This window comes from Callithrix jacchus, chromosome 5 (genome assembly GCF_049354715.1).
Source record: "Callithrix jacchus isolate 240 chromosome 5, calJac240_pri, whole genome shotgun sequence".
NCBI lineage: Eukaryota > Metazoa > Chordata > Mammalia > Primates > Cebidae > Callithrix > Callithrix jacchus.
In genome coordinates this window covers 89,220,650-89,237,163 of record NC_133506.1, presented here as the reverse complement: position 1 = coordinate 89,237,163, position 16,514 = coordinate 89,220,650, and the positions used below count along the sequence as shown (strand labels likewise).

General features: G+C 54.5%; 1 protein-coding gene across 3 annotated transcripts in view; it reads left to right on the top strand.

The window, feature by feature from the left end:
• Positions 1-16,514, top strand: part of SCN4A (sodium voltage-gated channel alpha subunit 4) — a 51,581-nt gene that overhangs the window by 24,353 nt on the left and 10,714 nt on the right. For all 3 annotated transcript variants that reach the window (XM_035300448.3, XM_035300449.3, XM_035300450.3), the window contains 7 exons: positions 604-813; positions 1,400-1,553; positions 4,288-4,526; positions 6,280-6,453; positions 8,196-8,552; positions 14,019-14,495; positions 16,358-16,490. In XM_035300448.3, coding sequence (XP_035156339.1) covers positions 604-813; positions 1,400-1,553; positions 4,288-4,526; positions 6,280-6,453; positions 8,196-8,552; positions 14,019-14,495; positions 16,358-16,490 — 1,744 coding nt within the window. The remainder of the gene's footprint in view (positions 1-603; positions 814-1,399; positions 1,554-4,287; positions 4,527-6,279; positions 6,454-8,195; positions 8,553-14,018; positions 14,496-16,357; positions 16,491-16,514) is intronic.

The window sequence follows — 16,514 nt, the reverse complement described above, 5'->3', positions numbered from 1 at the left end:
CGAGATCACACCACTGCACTCCAGCCTGGGCAAAAGAGCAAGACTCCATCTCAAAAAAATGCAAAATACAAAAATTAGCCAGGTATGGTGGTGAACACCTATAATTCTAGCTACTCAGGAGGCTGAGGCAGGAGAATCACTTCAATCTGGGAGGTGGAGGTTGCAGTGAGCCGAGATCACACCACTGCACTCCAGCCTGGGCAAAAGAGCAAGACTCCATCTCAAAAAAAAATATTGATCAAATAATAATAATGGCTACTATTTGTTCAGTTCCTACTAGGTACCAGGCACTGTGGCAAAGCTAGAATTCAAGCTGACCCCTAATCCATGTTCACTAACTTTCTGTCCTGGCTCTCTGATATCAGTATGCCTGGCTTCAGTCCTCCTCTGGGCCAGGAGACCAGAAACGCTTGAATCCCGATTAGATATTTTGAAGGTCCCCAGAACATGGCTCAGTGTGCCAATGATGGCCATCAATTCCTCAGGCTCAGTGAGGGAGGGGCTTTGCTTACCCATCCAGGCAATGGATGTATGGAGAGGGGCAGTGGGTCAAAGGAGGTGAATGCCATGGGACCCCTCCATTCCCTCTCCCCCCACTCCCAGACCCTTCGAGCAGCTGGCAAAACCTACATGATCTTCTTCGTGGTCATCATCTTCCTGGGTTCTTTCTACCTCATCAATCTGATCCTGGCCGTGGTGGCCATGGCGTATGCTGAGCAGAACGAGGCCACCCTGGCTGAGGATAAGGAGAAAGAGGAGGAGTTTCAGCAGATGCTTGAGAAGTTCAAAAAGCACCAGGAGGAGTTGGAGAAGGTCTGGACCCCAGGGCTCTCCCTGCCCTCAGCTGGGGCTGCCTGACCACTGGCTTCTCCTTGGGGGGCTGAGGGTGAGGGAGGGCATGGGGGTAGGGGTTTTGAGGCAAAAGGAGCAGAAAGCCCCGGCTGGGAGCTTTGCTGGTGGGGGAGGGGGACACCCAAGCAGTAGAAAAAGCATTTATCTGCTCTGTACCTTAGTTTCCCTGTCTATAACAAGGAATCTGGAGTAGCTAAAGCCAAAGTATTTTTCCAGCTCAGACATTTCTGGTTTTGAGATGCTTTCTGGGCAGCAGATGGGTCCACACTGAGGGAGGGGCTGGTCTTGATGAAGCCCCAGTGAGCAGCTGACCATTTTCTCATTCTCTCACCAAGTGGACGGTTTGTGGGTGCATAAGTCAAGGGTCTTCAGGGAAGAGGATCTTCAGACACTTTGGTCCCTACCCTGTCACCCCCACCACCACATTAGCCTGTCCCTTCCCTACCTGCAGTAAGTTTGACACACCCTGAAGGACCCTGAGGATCAATTAGTCTATCCCCCTGGCTCAGAGCTGGACTTCCTGCCTGTCACTCTTGCTGGTCTACAGGCCAAGGCCGCCCAAGCTCTGGAAGGTGGAGAGGCAGATGGGGACCCAGCCCATGGCAAAGACTGCAATGGCAGCCTGGACACATCGCCAGGGGAGAAGGAAGCCCCGAGGCAGAGTGGCAGCGGAGACAGCGGCATCTCTGATGCCATGGAAGGTGAGTGCCTTGGTCCCTGTGCCCACTTAGGTAGTGTGGGGCCTGGCTGGCCTGGATTCAGGAGGACAGGGATGCCATGGAAGGTGAGTGCCCTGGGCCCCCTCTATCCTTTCAGGCTCCTGAGGTCAGGATGGAGCCTGGCTGGACTGGCTTCAGGACAGTAACTTAATATTGGCACAGAAGAAATGGCTGTGATAAATATAGCCCTGCCTTAACCTGGCCCAGTTCTAGCTGCAAGGCCAGGCTTCTGTGGTAACTGGGGGCTTCCGGGAGGGCCTTGGGGGCTGCCCAATGGGAAGCATAGTCTAATAATACTAACCAGAAAGCCCAATGTTCCGGAAACTGGACATCCTGCTCCTCAAGTGTTCTCTGGGTAAAAGTTAATGGTCAAAAGTCAGATTCTGCCCAACCAGAATCCCCAATCCCTGTGCCACCCACCAAATTTCAGAAGAATAAGGATGTGATGAGAGGGGTGAATAGACACAACATGATGGATGGATGGGTAACAGATGGATGGACAGACAGCCGGCCGAATGAACAGATGGATGGATGAATGGATGGATGGACACATGGACAAACAGATGGATGGACAGATGGATGGATGGATACCTGGACAGACAGACAGATGGATGAATGGATGAATGGATAGATGGATGGATGGACAGATGGACAGACGGATGGATAGATAGATGGACAGACAGATGGATAGACACATAGATGGATGGATAGACAGATTGACAGATGGACCGATGGACTGGTAGATGGATGGATGGATGAATAGATGGATAAATAGATGGATGAATGGATGGATGGACAGATAGACAGATGGCTGGATAGATAGATGGATAGACAGATGGACCAATGGACCAGTGGATGTATGGATGGATGGATGAATGGATGGACAGACAGACAGATGGCTGGATAGATAGATGGACAGACAGATGGATAGATGGATGGATAGACAGATGGACGGATGGATGGATGGATGGATGGATGGAGGATGGATGGATGAATAAATGGCTGGATGGATAGATGGATGGATGAATAAATGGCTAGATGAATAGATGGGTGGATGGACAGATGGATGAAAGGATGGACAGATGGAGGGACAGACAGATGGATGGATGAGAGGGAGGAAAGTGTGGAAGCAGGAGGGAAGGAGGAAGCACAGGAAAGAGGGATGATAGGATAAAGGAATTCTGATGCAGACAGATCTGGTTTCATCCCCAGGTCAGCCTGCCTTGTGCCAGGGGGTTGGGAGCCTTGCAGGACTTTGCAGATTTCTAGAGGGCACCATGTCACCTGACCTTGTATGACAGGCATCCAGGTGACCATATGCCCTGCCAGAGAGTGTCCAGGGAATGCTGGGGGAGGAGGCCTCTCCACCTTGCCATTGCCAGGACCATTGTGAGAAGTTTTGGGCCTCAGACCCTGTTTGGGCACCTGCAGAAGCACAGGGTAGGAGTGGAGGTGCAGACTGGGGAGGTTTTGATTGAGGCACAGTGTGCTAATTGCTGGGTATAGGGGGTCCAGCCACCCACACCCTTGGCATGAACCCAGGGTCTCCAATGGGCTGCCACCCACCCACCCACTCCCATCCCTTTTTTTCCTCTTGGAAATGGGAGGCACTGATTGCATTTACCAGGTAAACCTGCCGTGATGAGTAAGTGAGATTATGGCTGGGCCAAGGACATTCCTGTAGTACACCAAGGCCAGGAGGAGGAGGAGCAGCTTCGTCCCATGGTCCTTGCACAGCACTCATGGCTTTGGGGTGGCAAGAACAGGGAGTGTTTCCAGAAGGCGACTCTGGTGGGAAAGGATGGATCGGCTGGGGACACTTCGGAGGGGCCAGTATTACCGACAGTGCATCCCTGAGGGATCTGTCTGCAGAGTGGCGGCGGTCAGCAGCACGTGGGGCTGGAACCCAAGCCCCTGCAGTGGCCTCCCGCCTCTTCCTGGGAACTCGGACCCAGACAGATTAGGGCATCTCACAGGCCAAGGTCGCAGTTCCAGGCCTCTGGTAGGGGGTGGACGTCCTGTCCAATTCCAAGGGGGTGGGGCTTTGTGGGGTGAGCCAAGAGGGAGAGACTTGAGGCAGGGCATTGAAAGGCAGGGTTTGGGGAAAGGTTTGCTGAGGAGGTGGGCCTGCGAGTTACTGTACTAAGGGGCGGGGCTTTGGGAGGAGGCGGGGCTTCTTCGGGGGTGGGGAAGTGGGTGGGGTTTAGAGGGGACAGACTTGAGGATGCGCTCTGCGAGGGGGAGGAGCTTGGCGCCGGTGGTGGGTCTTTGAGGAGGCGGGGCTTTGGGGAACAAAACTGTGGGCGGAGTTTAGAGAGGTGGGTCCAGAGGTTGATGCAATGAGTGGTGGTGAAGGTTGGAGTAGGGGGCGGGGCTCTGGGAACGCGGTTGGGGGGTTCCAGGGGTGGGACCCTTGGTTAGAGAGCAGAGCGAGGTCTGGAGGATGCTCACTGAGGCTGTGGAGCTTGGAGATGGCCACACTCAGGGGGCGGGGCTTTGGGGTAAAGCCATGTGGGGCGGAGGTTGCAGGGAAGGTGTCAGTAAGGGTGACGCAAGAGGTGGTGGAACTTGGAACAGGCCTTGCTAGAGCGTTGAAGCGTTGAGATCTGGAGCGCTAAGGGGCCGGGCTTGGAAGGTGGAACCAAAGCTCTAGATGGAGCCGGGGGCGTGTGAGGTGTGAATCCTCACCAGGTGCCTGCTACCATTCCTCTCCCAGAACTGGAAGAGGCCCACCAGAAGTGCCCGCCATGGTGGTACAAGTGTGCCCACAAAGTGCTCATATGGAACTGCTGCGCCCCGTGGGTGAAGTTCAAGAACATCATCCACCTGATTGTCATGGATCCGTTTGTGGACCTGGGCATCACCATCTGCATCGTGCTCAACACCCTCTTCATGGCCATGGAGCATTACCCCATGACGGAGCACTTTGACAACGTGCTCACCGTGGGCAACCTGGTAGGGAGCGGCGGGGGAGAGGGATCATTCTTGGGCAGGATGGGAAGGGGTGGGGCCCAGGGTGGCTGTCTGGCTGTGTGCAAATATGGGGCATGGTGGGGGACACATGTGGACAGCTGGGGTTATTTTCCCAGCATATGGGGGCATGAGTTGATATGGAGGAGTACTTGGGGTGATCTGTGGTACACAGAAGTGGGGCTTCAGGATATTTGGGGGCAGGGAGAGTGAGGTGAGGTGCTGGGCTTCTTAAGGTCCAGACTGTTGAAGATCTGGGGTCTAGACCATGCCCTGGAAGCAGGGGTAAGGAAATGGGGGTATGGAGATAGGGATGAAGGGGCTAGGTGACAAGTCTGTCCACTTCCAGAAGTTGTCATGGGCCTGAAAGGAGCCAAGGGATCTGGCAGCGGGACCTATCACCCTGGCTTCCAAGGCGCAGTGGGCCCCAAGAGCTACTCCCCCAGCTCTCACCTATTTCTCCATTGTGGCCAGGATCCTCCCCTCTCCAGCCCTTTTCCGCTCCACTATTGTTGACACCACTGATCCACCCGCTTATCCGGGCCCATTAGGAGCATTATCACCTTGTTGCCAGCCCCAGAGGAGCCTGACAAAGGGAAAAGCCACCTCCTCCTCCAGCCCTGCCCCACCCTTCCCAATTCCCTTTGCAATTTTTCCAGGACAGCAAATGGGCAAGATGCTCCCCAACCCTGGAGGTTAGGGGAAGCCAGGAGAGAAAGATTTGGGGTCTAGGACAAGACCAGGGCTGGGTGGGTGCCACGAGAATCAAACCCTGGGCTCCCCAGCCTTCGAAGCAGGCATGTCTGTCCCATATAGCGGCTGAGGCAGCTGTGGCCATGCCAGGCTGGAGGGGCAAGGGTGTGCTCTGGACTTGTGACACAGCTGCTGGGTTGTGCGTGATGGACCGGGCCCGCCTGCCTGCCCACCCCCTGCCCACACTATGCTGCTGTCTTGGCACCTGCCGTGTCCAGAGACAGCCTCTGGGAGGGGCTCAGCATGTGCCTGGGCAGGCTGTGGACCAAGGGCAGCTGGTGCCTGGTAGGAGGGGGGCCGTGCCCAGGGAGCTTTCAGGGACTGTGCAATCCTCAGACCCCATGTCCAGGGTTGGCAGGGGCAGCTCTGCCTGCCTTCTCATTGATTTTGCTCCTTTTGGCCCCTGCCTTGGCAGACCTTTGAGTCCGCCAAGATTTGCCGGGTCCTGGGACTGGCCCCTGTGGAGAGGGTGTGGGCACAGAGTCAGGATGCTGAACTGAGCCCCTGAGAACTGGGCTTGAGATGTGGCTCGTTCCCATGTGGGTGCTGTGATGCCAGCTAGCTGTCTAGCTTGCTGAGCCTCAACTGCTCATGCATGGAATGCATGTGAGATCCCTCCCCATGTTGTAGAGATCAGGATACTAATGAGGTCATAAAGTGAACCACAGAGCACCCTGCAAACATTAAATATTATGACAGAGTTGGGGCTCCAAGCAGTGAAGTGCCTTGCCCACTGTCATGAGGCCAGAAATGGATGGGAGTCGGTCTCAGAGTTGTACCCACCTCTGCCCTATGGCTTGACCATTGCCTCCATCACTCACACACACACGGGACATGTATGCCACTCCTGCCCCTTTCAGGGCTCTGGACCCCCTTCCCCTCGGCTCCTGAAGCCTCTGCCAGGAGGTGAGTGTTGGGTGGGAGACTCCGAGGGCCCTGGGTTCCCCAAGGCTCTGTGACAGGGCCTCACCTTACCACCCCCCAGGTCTTCACGGGCATCTTCACAGCAGAGATGGTTCTGAAGCTGATCGCCATGGACCCCTATGAGTACTTCCAGCAGGGCTGGAACATCTTCGACAGCATCATCGTCACCCTCAGCCTGGTAGAGCTAGGCCTGGCCAACGTACAGGGGCTGTCTGTGCTCCGCTCCTTCCGTCTGGTACTCGAAAGCCCCTTGGACAGGAGCTGGGATGGGGGTGGGCTGGGCAGACTAAGGAGGGTGGGCATAGGGTTGGGGGGAGAAACCCCAGGAAGCCAGAGGGCTGAAAACAAGGCCCTCTCTGCCTGTGCACACCTGTTACCTCTCAGAACCTTTCTAACCTGTAAAACAGGGAAAAGGAGTGCCCTCTCTCCTTTCACAGGGCTGCTGGGGGGGACCGAAGTGACAGAAGCCAACACTGAGTTTGATTCTTTAATGACCTTGGGCTGCAGTGGAGCAGGAACTCCAGCCCCATTCTGCAGACCTGGAAACGGAGGCTCTGCAAGTTCATTAGGAGTAGGAGTGGGACCTCGGAACTTGTGTCTTTCCACCACCCCATAAGGAGCACTGCTATTCTTTTTCAAACTTTATCGGCTGGGCACAGTGGCTCATGCCTATAATGCCAATACTTTGGGAGGCCGAGGCAGGTGGATCACCTGAGGTCAGGAGTTCAAGACCAGCCTGGCCAACATGGTGAAACCCCGACTCTACTAAAAATACAAAAATTAGCTGTGCATGTGGCAAGCACAGCTGTAACTGTAGTCTCAGTTACTTGGGAGGCTGAGGCAAGAGAATTGCTTGAACCCGGGAGGTGGAGGTTGCAGTGAGCTGAGATGGCACCACTGCATTCCAGCCTGGGTGACAGAGTGAGACTTCATCTTAAAACAACAACAAACTTTATCAAGGGACCTTTCATGCGTGCACCAAAGTATAGAGAAAGTATAATGAACCTCCAGTACCCCTCACCCAGGTTCAACAACCACAACAACATTCTACATTTCCTGTTGCATCTGTCCCCCAATTTTTATTATGAAAGCAAATTCCAACATATAATTTCACTTGTAAATACTTTAGTCTGTTTTTTTTTTTAAGGCAGGGTCTCTCACCCAGGCTGGAGTGCAGTGGCACAATCACTGCTCGCTGCAGCCTCGATCTCCCCAGGCTCAAGTGACTCTCCCACCTCAGCCTCCTGCATAGCTGGGACCACAGGCACACAGCACCACGCCTAGCTAATTTTTGTATTTTTTGTAGGTCAGGGTTTCGCCATGTTGCCCAGGCTGGTCTCCAACTCCTAGGCTCAAGTGATGCACCTGCTTCAGCCTCCCAAAGTGTTGGGATTACAGGTGTGAGCCAGGGCTCCGGCCATAGTCTGTATCTTTAACAGATAAGGACTTTTCTTTTCTTTTTCTTTTCCTTTTTTTTTTTTTTTTTTTTTGAGATGGAGTCTGGCTCTGTAGCCCAGGCTGGTGTGCAGTGGTGCAATCTCCACTCACTGCAATCTCAATCTCCCAGGTTGAAGCGATTCTCCTGCCTCAGCCTCCTGAGTAACTGAGATTACAGGCACCTACCACCATGTGCAGCTAATTTTTTGTATTTTTAGTAGAGATAGGATTTCACCATGTCAGCCAAACTGGTCTTCAACTCCTGAGCTCAAGTGATCCACTCACCCCGGCTTCCCAAAGTGCTGGGATTACAGGCGTGAGCTACTGCGCCCAGCCTGGACTTGTTTTCTTTTTACCGCATGAAGGGCCTGAGGTGGTAGGATGAGTGTTTCCGTTTAACAGAAGGGCAAACTGAGGACTCAGTTTGTGCAGGGGGTTGGGGATCCAAGCTGCTCGACACTGTTCTTTCTCCTAAGTCTGGGGCTGCCTTGGGTGGTGGTCCCTGGGCCTCATTCGCCCTTGCCCTCCCCGGTCTGGCAGCTGCGGGTCTTCAAGCTGGCCAAGTCGTGGCCGACACTGAACATGCTCATCAAGATCATCGGCAACTCTGTGGGGGCGCTGGGCAACCTGACGCTGGTGCTGGCCATCATCGTGTTCATCTTCGCCGTGGTGGGCATGCAGCTTTTTGGCAAGAGTTACAAGGAGTGCGTGTGCAAGATCGCTTCGGACTGCAGCCTGCCGCGCTGGCACATGCACGATTTCTTCCACTCTTTCCTCATCGTCTTCCGCATCCTGTGCGGGGAATGGATCGAGACCATGTGGGACTGCATGGAGGTGGCCGGACAAGCCATGTGCCTCACCGTCTTTCTCATGGTCATGGTCATCGGCAACCTTGTGGTGAGTGAGGCTGGCTGGGTGGCCCCTGACCCTGTCTGAGAAGTGTACAAGACATGCCTGATATTTGACTGTTTTCTTTTTTCTTTCTTTTTTTTGGAGATAGAGTTTCACTCTTGTTGCCCAGGCTGGAGTACAATGGTGCTATCTCGGCTCACCACAACCTCCACCTCCCAGGTTCAAGTGATTCTCCTGCCTCAGCCTCCCAAGTAGCTGGGATTATAGGCATGTGCCACCATGCTTGGCTAATTTTGTATTTTTAGTAGAGATGGGGTTGGTCAGGCTGGTCTCAAACTCCCGACCTCAGGTGATCCACCCACCTCAGCCTCCCAAAGTGCTGGGATTACAGGTGCGAGCCACCGAGCCCAGCATGTTTGACTGTTTTCTATCTCCCCAGCACATCCTCTCCAAAATGGCAATTTTATGTGGTTGAACCCAGTAGTTCTCAAATTTTAAACTGTGTAAGAATCACCTAGGAATTACATAAACCATAGATCCTGGCACCACCCCCAGAGTGTCTGATTCAGCAGCTCTGGGTCTAGGCCTGGGGATCTGCGTTTCTGACAGATCAGTGGATGCCAATGCTGGCTCTGGGACCACGCTGTGAGTAGCGCTGTTGGAACCTAACGTTTTGAGTAAAGCAACCTGATAATGAGTCAGACAGACCCACATTCCAGTCCCAGCTCCTTTGCCATCATTTGTGTGACCTTGAGCTAATTGCTGCTCTCTAGTCAGGCTGGATTCTCTAATCTTCACATAGAAGACAAACAACAGGGACCTCCTGGGGTTACTGCAAAGATGATGCCATAGTATATCCAAAGCCACAGTGTTGTGGGAGAACCTGAGCCTCTTGGCTTTCTCCCAGCCTCTTGACCTCCTCTGCTCTAGAGCCTATGGTCCAAGCTGTGAAAAGAGAATCAGGCTGGATGTGGTGGCTTATGCCCGTAGTCCCACCACTTTGGGAGGCCAAGGTCAGAAGTTTAAGACCAACTGGGCAACATAGCAAGGCACCCCCCCCACTATAAAAAATGGAAAAATGAAAAAGTAGCTAGGCATGGTGACATACACCAAACCCAGCTACTTGGGAGGCTGAGGTAGAAGCTGGTTTGAGCCCTGGTCTTTGAGGCTGTAGTAAGCTATGATCCCGCCACTGTACTCCAACCTGGGGGGGGCAGAGTGAGACCCGCATCTCTAGAAAACAAAAAAAGAAACAGGTGCAGGTATTGGGAAAATGCAGAGATGGCATAAACTGTATTTCTTCTGCTGCTTGCCGTGGCTCAGGACTTGGCGTGTGGGGCTGGTGCAGGGGAAGGGGCCAGGAGGTGAGAGCCAGGGTGTAGGGCTGTGGTCCAGCTGGCCAGGGCCATGGGAGGTGACCCTGACTCCTCCCCTTCTTGGGGTGGCAGTGGATGTCACTGCTGCCAGAGCCCTGCAGTGCTGTGCCTACCTGCCCCCTATGGTGCCTGGCACTGCCCTGGGCAACAGGGACTGGGAAGATGCCTGTCCCCATGTTTCCCAAAGGCCTATGGAATCCCTGAGCTGTGGGGACAGTACTTCTCAGATATCACTGGTCTCCGGCTGGGGGCACCACGCAGAGGGGGAAAGGGGTGTCACCTTGGCTGCTAGAGAAGACCGTGCTACAGCTACAGAGGAGAACCCAGGCCTGCTGTCCCTGAAAGGAGGGTCTTGGAGTGTGGGGAGAGAGAGGAAAGGTGCCTAGACCTAACTTTAGGGCAGGACTGGGGATGGGGACAGCAGACCCTGAGTAGGAGTTTGTAGATATAAGTCTAAGGATTTGGGAGTGACTGAGTCTACAGGGGGTTGCTGTCTCTGCAGTAACTCAAAATTATGTTCCAAGCCCCCACTTTGCCACTCACTAACTGGAAAACCTTGAGCCCATTATTTAACCCCTTTGGGCCTCAGTTTTCCCATCTGGAAAATGGGGATGATAGTGAGGATGACTCTTCCACTGGGTGGTCGAGAGGATTATATGATGCATGCGCTTGCAGGTCTTACCAAAGTGCCTGGCCACGTGGCTGGGGGTGCAGGTGTTGCAGGCATGCGGCGGGGCAGTGCTGGTTTAGGTTCCTACCACCAGGGTGATGCTCCTGCACTGGTAGTGGGGCCCCTACTGTGTGTCAGTCCCTGCACTAAGGGCTGTACGGTCATGGTCCCTAATCCTCGCAGCCACCCCATGAGACAGGTAATGTTATTTCCACACTCTCGGGGAGGCCTGTCCAGAACCACACAACTAGTGAGAAACAGAGCTGGTACTGGAACTGGGTCCGTACAACTCCAGTAACACTAACATCAATGATAAGAGTATCGTAATAACGATAACGTTAGCACCAACAGAAGGGTGCTGATGGCTGACATTTATTTAGCATTTACCTAGCATTCTGGGTGCTTTGTGTGTATTCATTTCGCCTCCTCCTCACACCCACCTGTGAGGGTTTGCCAGATCATCTGTTTTATAGATGACAAAGCAAAGGCTCAGGGAGGTGAATCTGTCCCATGTGCAGGATGGGAGTCCCTGTGGTCTGGCTGCAGAATCTAGAACCAGCGCACATCCTGCTTCCATGTGCCTGTCACCCCCATCACACAGACACGCGCACACACACCATGACATCCTTTCCCAGTCCAGCTCTGTGGCTCTCCCAGTTTGCTCAGAGGGAGTGGAGCAGCCCAGGGAGGCAGCACTGTCAGCTCCTTGGGCACTGCCCCTCCCACCACCTCCCCAGGCTTCAGAGAAGCAGGTGTTTGCCAGAGGCCACCAGGGCACCCTGCCAGAGAGTGTGAAGACCCGCGTCCCCTGCGCCCATGGCACTTGATCACTTCCTGTGGGCAACTGTGAAGAAGAGGAAGTGACTAGGTTGCCAGTAACCCAAAGCACAGAACCCCCAGGGAAATTGATGTCGGCCCCCTCCCCTCCCTGCCCTCCCCCTGCCTAGAGCAGCTATTTCTGTCTTGGGCAGGAGCCGTGTGCAAACCCTGCTGACCCAGAGAGCAGCTAATTCCCATCTCAGATGTGTTTCTGGCAACTGGATGCCTCCCCCTAAGAGAGGGAGAAGAAAGACTAATGTGTTTTGGTTGGGGACAAAAGCAGCAAAGCTGTCAGGGGACATGGCGGGGAGGAGGGGAGCCGCAGAATTTCTCCCAGCACGTTCTCTCAAAGAGGGCTTTAAGATATTTTGTAAAGAGAGTATATGAACATGATTAACAAAATATAATCAATAGAATATAGTGAAGACAATGACGAGAAGAACTTGGAGGAGGCTGGAGAAAGCCAGCAGTGAGCCCTGCCAAGAAGACGGCCAAGGGTGGCGGATCCTCAAGTGCAGGCTCCCCACCCACAACGTACTCCACTCCCCCAGGACTCCCGGCTATGCTTCTGACTGACAGGAGCCAGGACCCTCACCCCAGACTGGATTCCCCTTCCTCCACTGCCCAGGGCCAGGTGGACTGGTAGAAGGAAGGGCGACCACATTGCAGAACTTCAGGGCTGCCATTCACCTTGTAGTCTAAGTGAATGATGCCGTTTAAAGCTGTACGATGACTGGGAGCCTGGTTCTAGTTCTGGCTAAGCCATGTGTCCTAGGGCAAGCCACGCCACCTCTCTGGAACTGTTTCCTCACCTATAAAATGCTGAACTGGCCTCAGAGTTAATCACACTCTTCCTTACACCTTGCATAGCCAGCCTTCCTTCCTTCCTTTCTCTTTTTTTGGAGGTGGGCAGGGGCGGGGGGCAGGGTCTTGCTCTGTCACCCAGGCTGGAATACAGTGGCACGATCTGGGCTCACTGCAACCTCTGCCTCCCGTGTTCAACTGATTCTTCTGCCTCAGCCTCCCAAGTAGCTGGGATTATAGGTGCATACCACCACGCACAGCTAACTTTTCTATCTTTAGTAGAGACGGAGTTTCCCCATGTCAGCCAGGCTGGAGCACCTTGTATAGCTTTCTGTTATTCCGAACATAATTAATAGCCAACATGTGTTGAGTTCCTACTGCGTGCTCTACTTGTACTGATTTTTTTTTTTGAGACAGAGTCTTGCTCTGTCACTCAGGCTAGAGTGCAATGGCCCCATCTCAGCTCACTGCAACCTCTGCAGGCACCCGCCACTATGCCTGGCTAATTTTTTGTATTTTTATAGAGATGGGGTTTCTCTGTGTTAGCCAGGATGGTCTCAATCTCCTAACCTTGTGATCCGCCTCCCTTGGCCTCCCAAAGTGCTGGGATTACAGGCGTGAGCCGCTATGCCTGGTCTTGTATTGATCTTTTAATCCTCACAGCAATGGGAGGAGCAGTGGCATCATCTCCATTTTGCAGATGAGGAAACTGAGGCACAGCACAGTGAAGCGAATTGCCTCAGAGCACACAGCTAATAAACTGGGGTTCAGAGCTCTGCAATACAGTTTCAAAAGCTATGCACCCCAGTCTCTGCTGCCCCAAACCCACAGTATTGCGTGTGTCTGATCCGCTCTCCGTGTCTGCTGGGCTGTGAGCTCCCTGAGGCCATTCATGTAGTGTCAGGGGCTCCGAAAATGTCTGTCCACTGGAAAATAAAATGGGTGGGGGTGCTGGGGGAAGAGCAGTAGCCTCTTAAGCCTCTTTCCATAGGAATGTGGGATGAGAACCAGAATAGATGGAGTCGGAAAACCCCAGAGGAGAAAAGAGGGTAAATAGTAGGTCAGATGGCCCTTCCAGAGCAGTGGGGGCCAGGTTTCTGCACACCAGGAGCACAGGGTCTATTAAAGTCCCATTTAACAGAGGAAGAAAAGAAGGCACAAAAGATTAAGGTTCCCAGTAAGTCCTGGAAGCTTGGCAACTTGAGCCCAGTTCTTTGTTCTGCGTCCTCCAGGAGTGGAGATAAAGGACAGTCATGGGCAGGGCGCGGTGGCTCATGCCTCTAACCCCAGCACTTTGGGAGGCCAAGATGGGCAGATCACCTGAGGTCAGGAGTTCAAGACCATCCTGGGCAACATGTTGAAACCCTGTCTCTACAAAAAATACAAAGATTACCTTGGCATGGTGATGCAGGCCTGTAATCCCAGCTACTTGGGAGGCTGAGGTAGGAGGATCACTGGAACTTGGAGGTGGAGGTTGCAGTGAGCAGAGATCATGCTGCTGCACTCCAGCCTGGGCAACAGAGCAAGACTCCATCTCAAAAAAAAAAAAAAAAGGACAGTCATGGAGAGAGTCCCTATCCCTCATCAGGCCTTCCTAAACTCTGCCTCTGACCTGGGTAACAGAGTCCTCTCAGAGCCCCAAGCCTCAGTTTCCCCAGCTGCAGAAGGGATAATAACCATCACCTCCACGAGCAGTTGTGAACACCTCTTAGGTGGCGTTCTTTTAAATGTTCAACATGTAGAAGTTCTGATCTGTAGGCCGAGGACCTCTGTGCTGGCTGAAGGTGGCACCCTCTGGGTCCCAGGGACTGATGTGAGGCTCCCCCCAACCCCATGTTCCAGGTCCTGAACTTGTTCCTGGCTCTGCTGCTGAGCTCCTTCAGTGCTGACAGCCTGGCAGCCTCGGATGAGGACGGTGAGATGAACAACCTGCAGATTGCCATCGGGCGAATCAAGTGGGGCATCAGCTTTGCCAAGGCCTTCCTCCTAGGGCTGCTGCATGGCAAGATCCTGAGCGCCAAGGACATCATGCTCAGCCTTGGGGAGCCTATTGGGGCCGGGGAGGCTGGAGAGGCTGGGGAGACTGCCCCTGAGGATGAGAAGAAGGAGCCGCCTGAGGAAGACCTGAAGAAGGACAATCACATCCTGAACCATGTGGGCCTGGCTGATGGTCCCCCATCCAGCATCGAGCTGGACCACCTCAACTTCATCAACAACCCCTACCTGACCATCCAGGTGCCCATCGCTTCCGAGGAGTCCGACCTGGAGATGCCCACTGAGGAGGAAACCGACACTTTCTCGGAGCCTGAGGATGGCAAGGTGAGCCAGGCCGGGGGCTCAGACAGATTCGGCTTCTCATTCTCCTGTGACCTTGAGCAAGTTCTGAGTCCTCTCCGAGCCCCAGTTTCTACAGCTATAAAATGGGGGTGGTGCCCTGTGGCATTGTTGCAAGCGTTATGTGGGACGCTGTATGTAAAGCATGCCATCAGTGCCCTGTGAGTGGCGGCTGTCACTATCGTTATTGATGTGGTTATTATGATTGGCCCTGCCTGTCCTGAAACCCTCTGTTCATGCCTGTCCCAGAATGCCCCCTGGGCCCCTCTCACCAGCAGGTGGTGCTCTTGGACATGCTGTTCTTACCTGGCACTGCAGGACCAGGATCCCAGAGGCCTCTCTTAACGTTCTCCTCTGGGCTTAAAGTCCCTTGCCCAGTCCTCACATTTATCCTCTATCTGTGTTTAGACCCCACCTGCGGCTGCTCCCAACCTCCCAGTGTGAGCCAAGGTGCCAGATCCAGGCAGGGGACTCAGGAGAGGAGCCAGGGGGCCAACAGGAGTTGGTGACAAGGAGAGCAGAAGCCTCAGGCAGGAGCTCTGACCCTTCAGCCATGGGGGACCTGCTGCTGGGTTCAGTTGCCCCTCCTCACCCCTCCACTTCAAGGGCAAGGAAGAGACAGGAACTCAGTGGTGGTCACCCCCAGCAGCTGGGGCTGAGCTGAGACCCTCTCTGAGTCTTGAGTCCCCTTCCCCACCTGCAGCTCTGGCAGTGAAAGGACTCGCACAGAAGCTAGGATGGGGGCACCTGCCCACCCCTGCGCCATCAGCCTGAGCCCAATGAACTTTGCCCTGAAAGCTTTTGACTCCTTATCCCCCCCCAAATATGTGGCATGCTGGCTTACCGGGGGCTGAGTGCCTATGAGCTATAAATACCCGGGCAAGACCTCGGTATGAGGCACTCAGGTGGTAGGTGGGGGGTGGGGTGGGGCGGGGAGGTGGGGGCTGGAGAGTACCAAAATCTCAGGCTCCATGGGGCTGGGGCCTGGGGACTTGCTCAAGGAGGGCGAGCCCTGCTTCAAGGGCAATTTTGGGAGTTTGATGCACATTTGGGGCAACTCAGTGGATGCCCTAGCTGACCTAACATTCTGTGCCTCAGTTTCCCTTATCAACTGAAAGCAAGGACCCACTTGTGGTAGTTTTCTGGTCACCACTCTGAATACAGAGCTGCCCCCTTAGTTGCCATCTTCTTCCTTCCCTTCAGGGCCTCACCCTCAGCCTTGAAGGGGTCCCCTGCCGGGTGGAGGCTGGGGCCGGGAAGCTGGCCTGGCCCAGCAGCAGGAGGTGGGAGGAGACCTGGCTCAGCCTCCCCGACTCCCGCCCCCAACGCTGATCAGGTTCCCTTGGCTCAGGATGGAGGCTTTGGCTGGGGAACATTTTCCACCCTTTCTGGATTCCTCAGCCAAACAGACCCCGGGTGTGGGAAGGCTCAGACGCTAGGGGCACCACACACCCAGTCTGGCTCCATCCTGACCCCTTTTCATACCTCTGTCCCCTCAGGGCTACCTTCAGGATCCCCACGCCTCCCACACCCCCACTCGGGCCAGGGTCCCCACCTCCTCCCTTATCCCAGGGCTTCGCATGTGTACTCATGCCCTCACTGTCCCTTCCCAGGCATCAGTCCTGCCCCACTCCTTATGTAAGTGCTGTGCGGGTATAACGAGAGCCGCCTATGTCTCCATGATTCCTCAACCATCCAGGGCTGGCTGAATGAATGAATGAATGAATGAGTTTGCTCCTTCTTCTCTGCTTCCCTTCCCTGCTGGTCTCACATCCTGCCCCATCTGGTGGGAGGATGAGAGGGTCTCTCAGGGACCCAGGGGTCACGTGACACTGTGGCCTCTGCAGAAGCCACCACAGCCCCTCTACGACGGGAACTCCTCCGTCTGCAGCACTGCTGACTACAAGCCCCCTGAGGAGGACCCTGAGGAGCAGGCAGAGGAGAACCCCGAGGAGCAGCCTGAGGAGTGCTTCACCGAGGGTGAGAGCACCCCCCCACCTCACC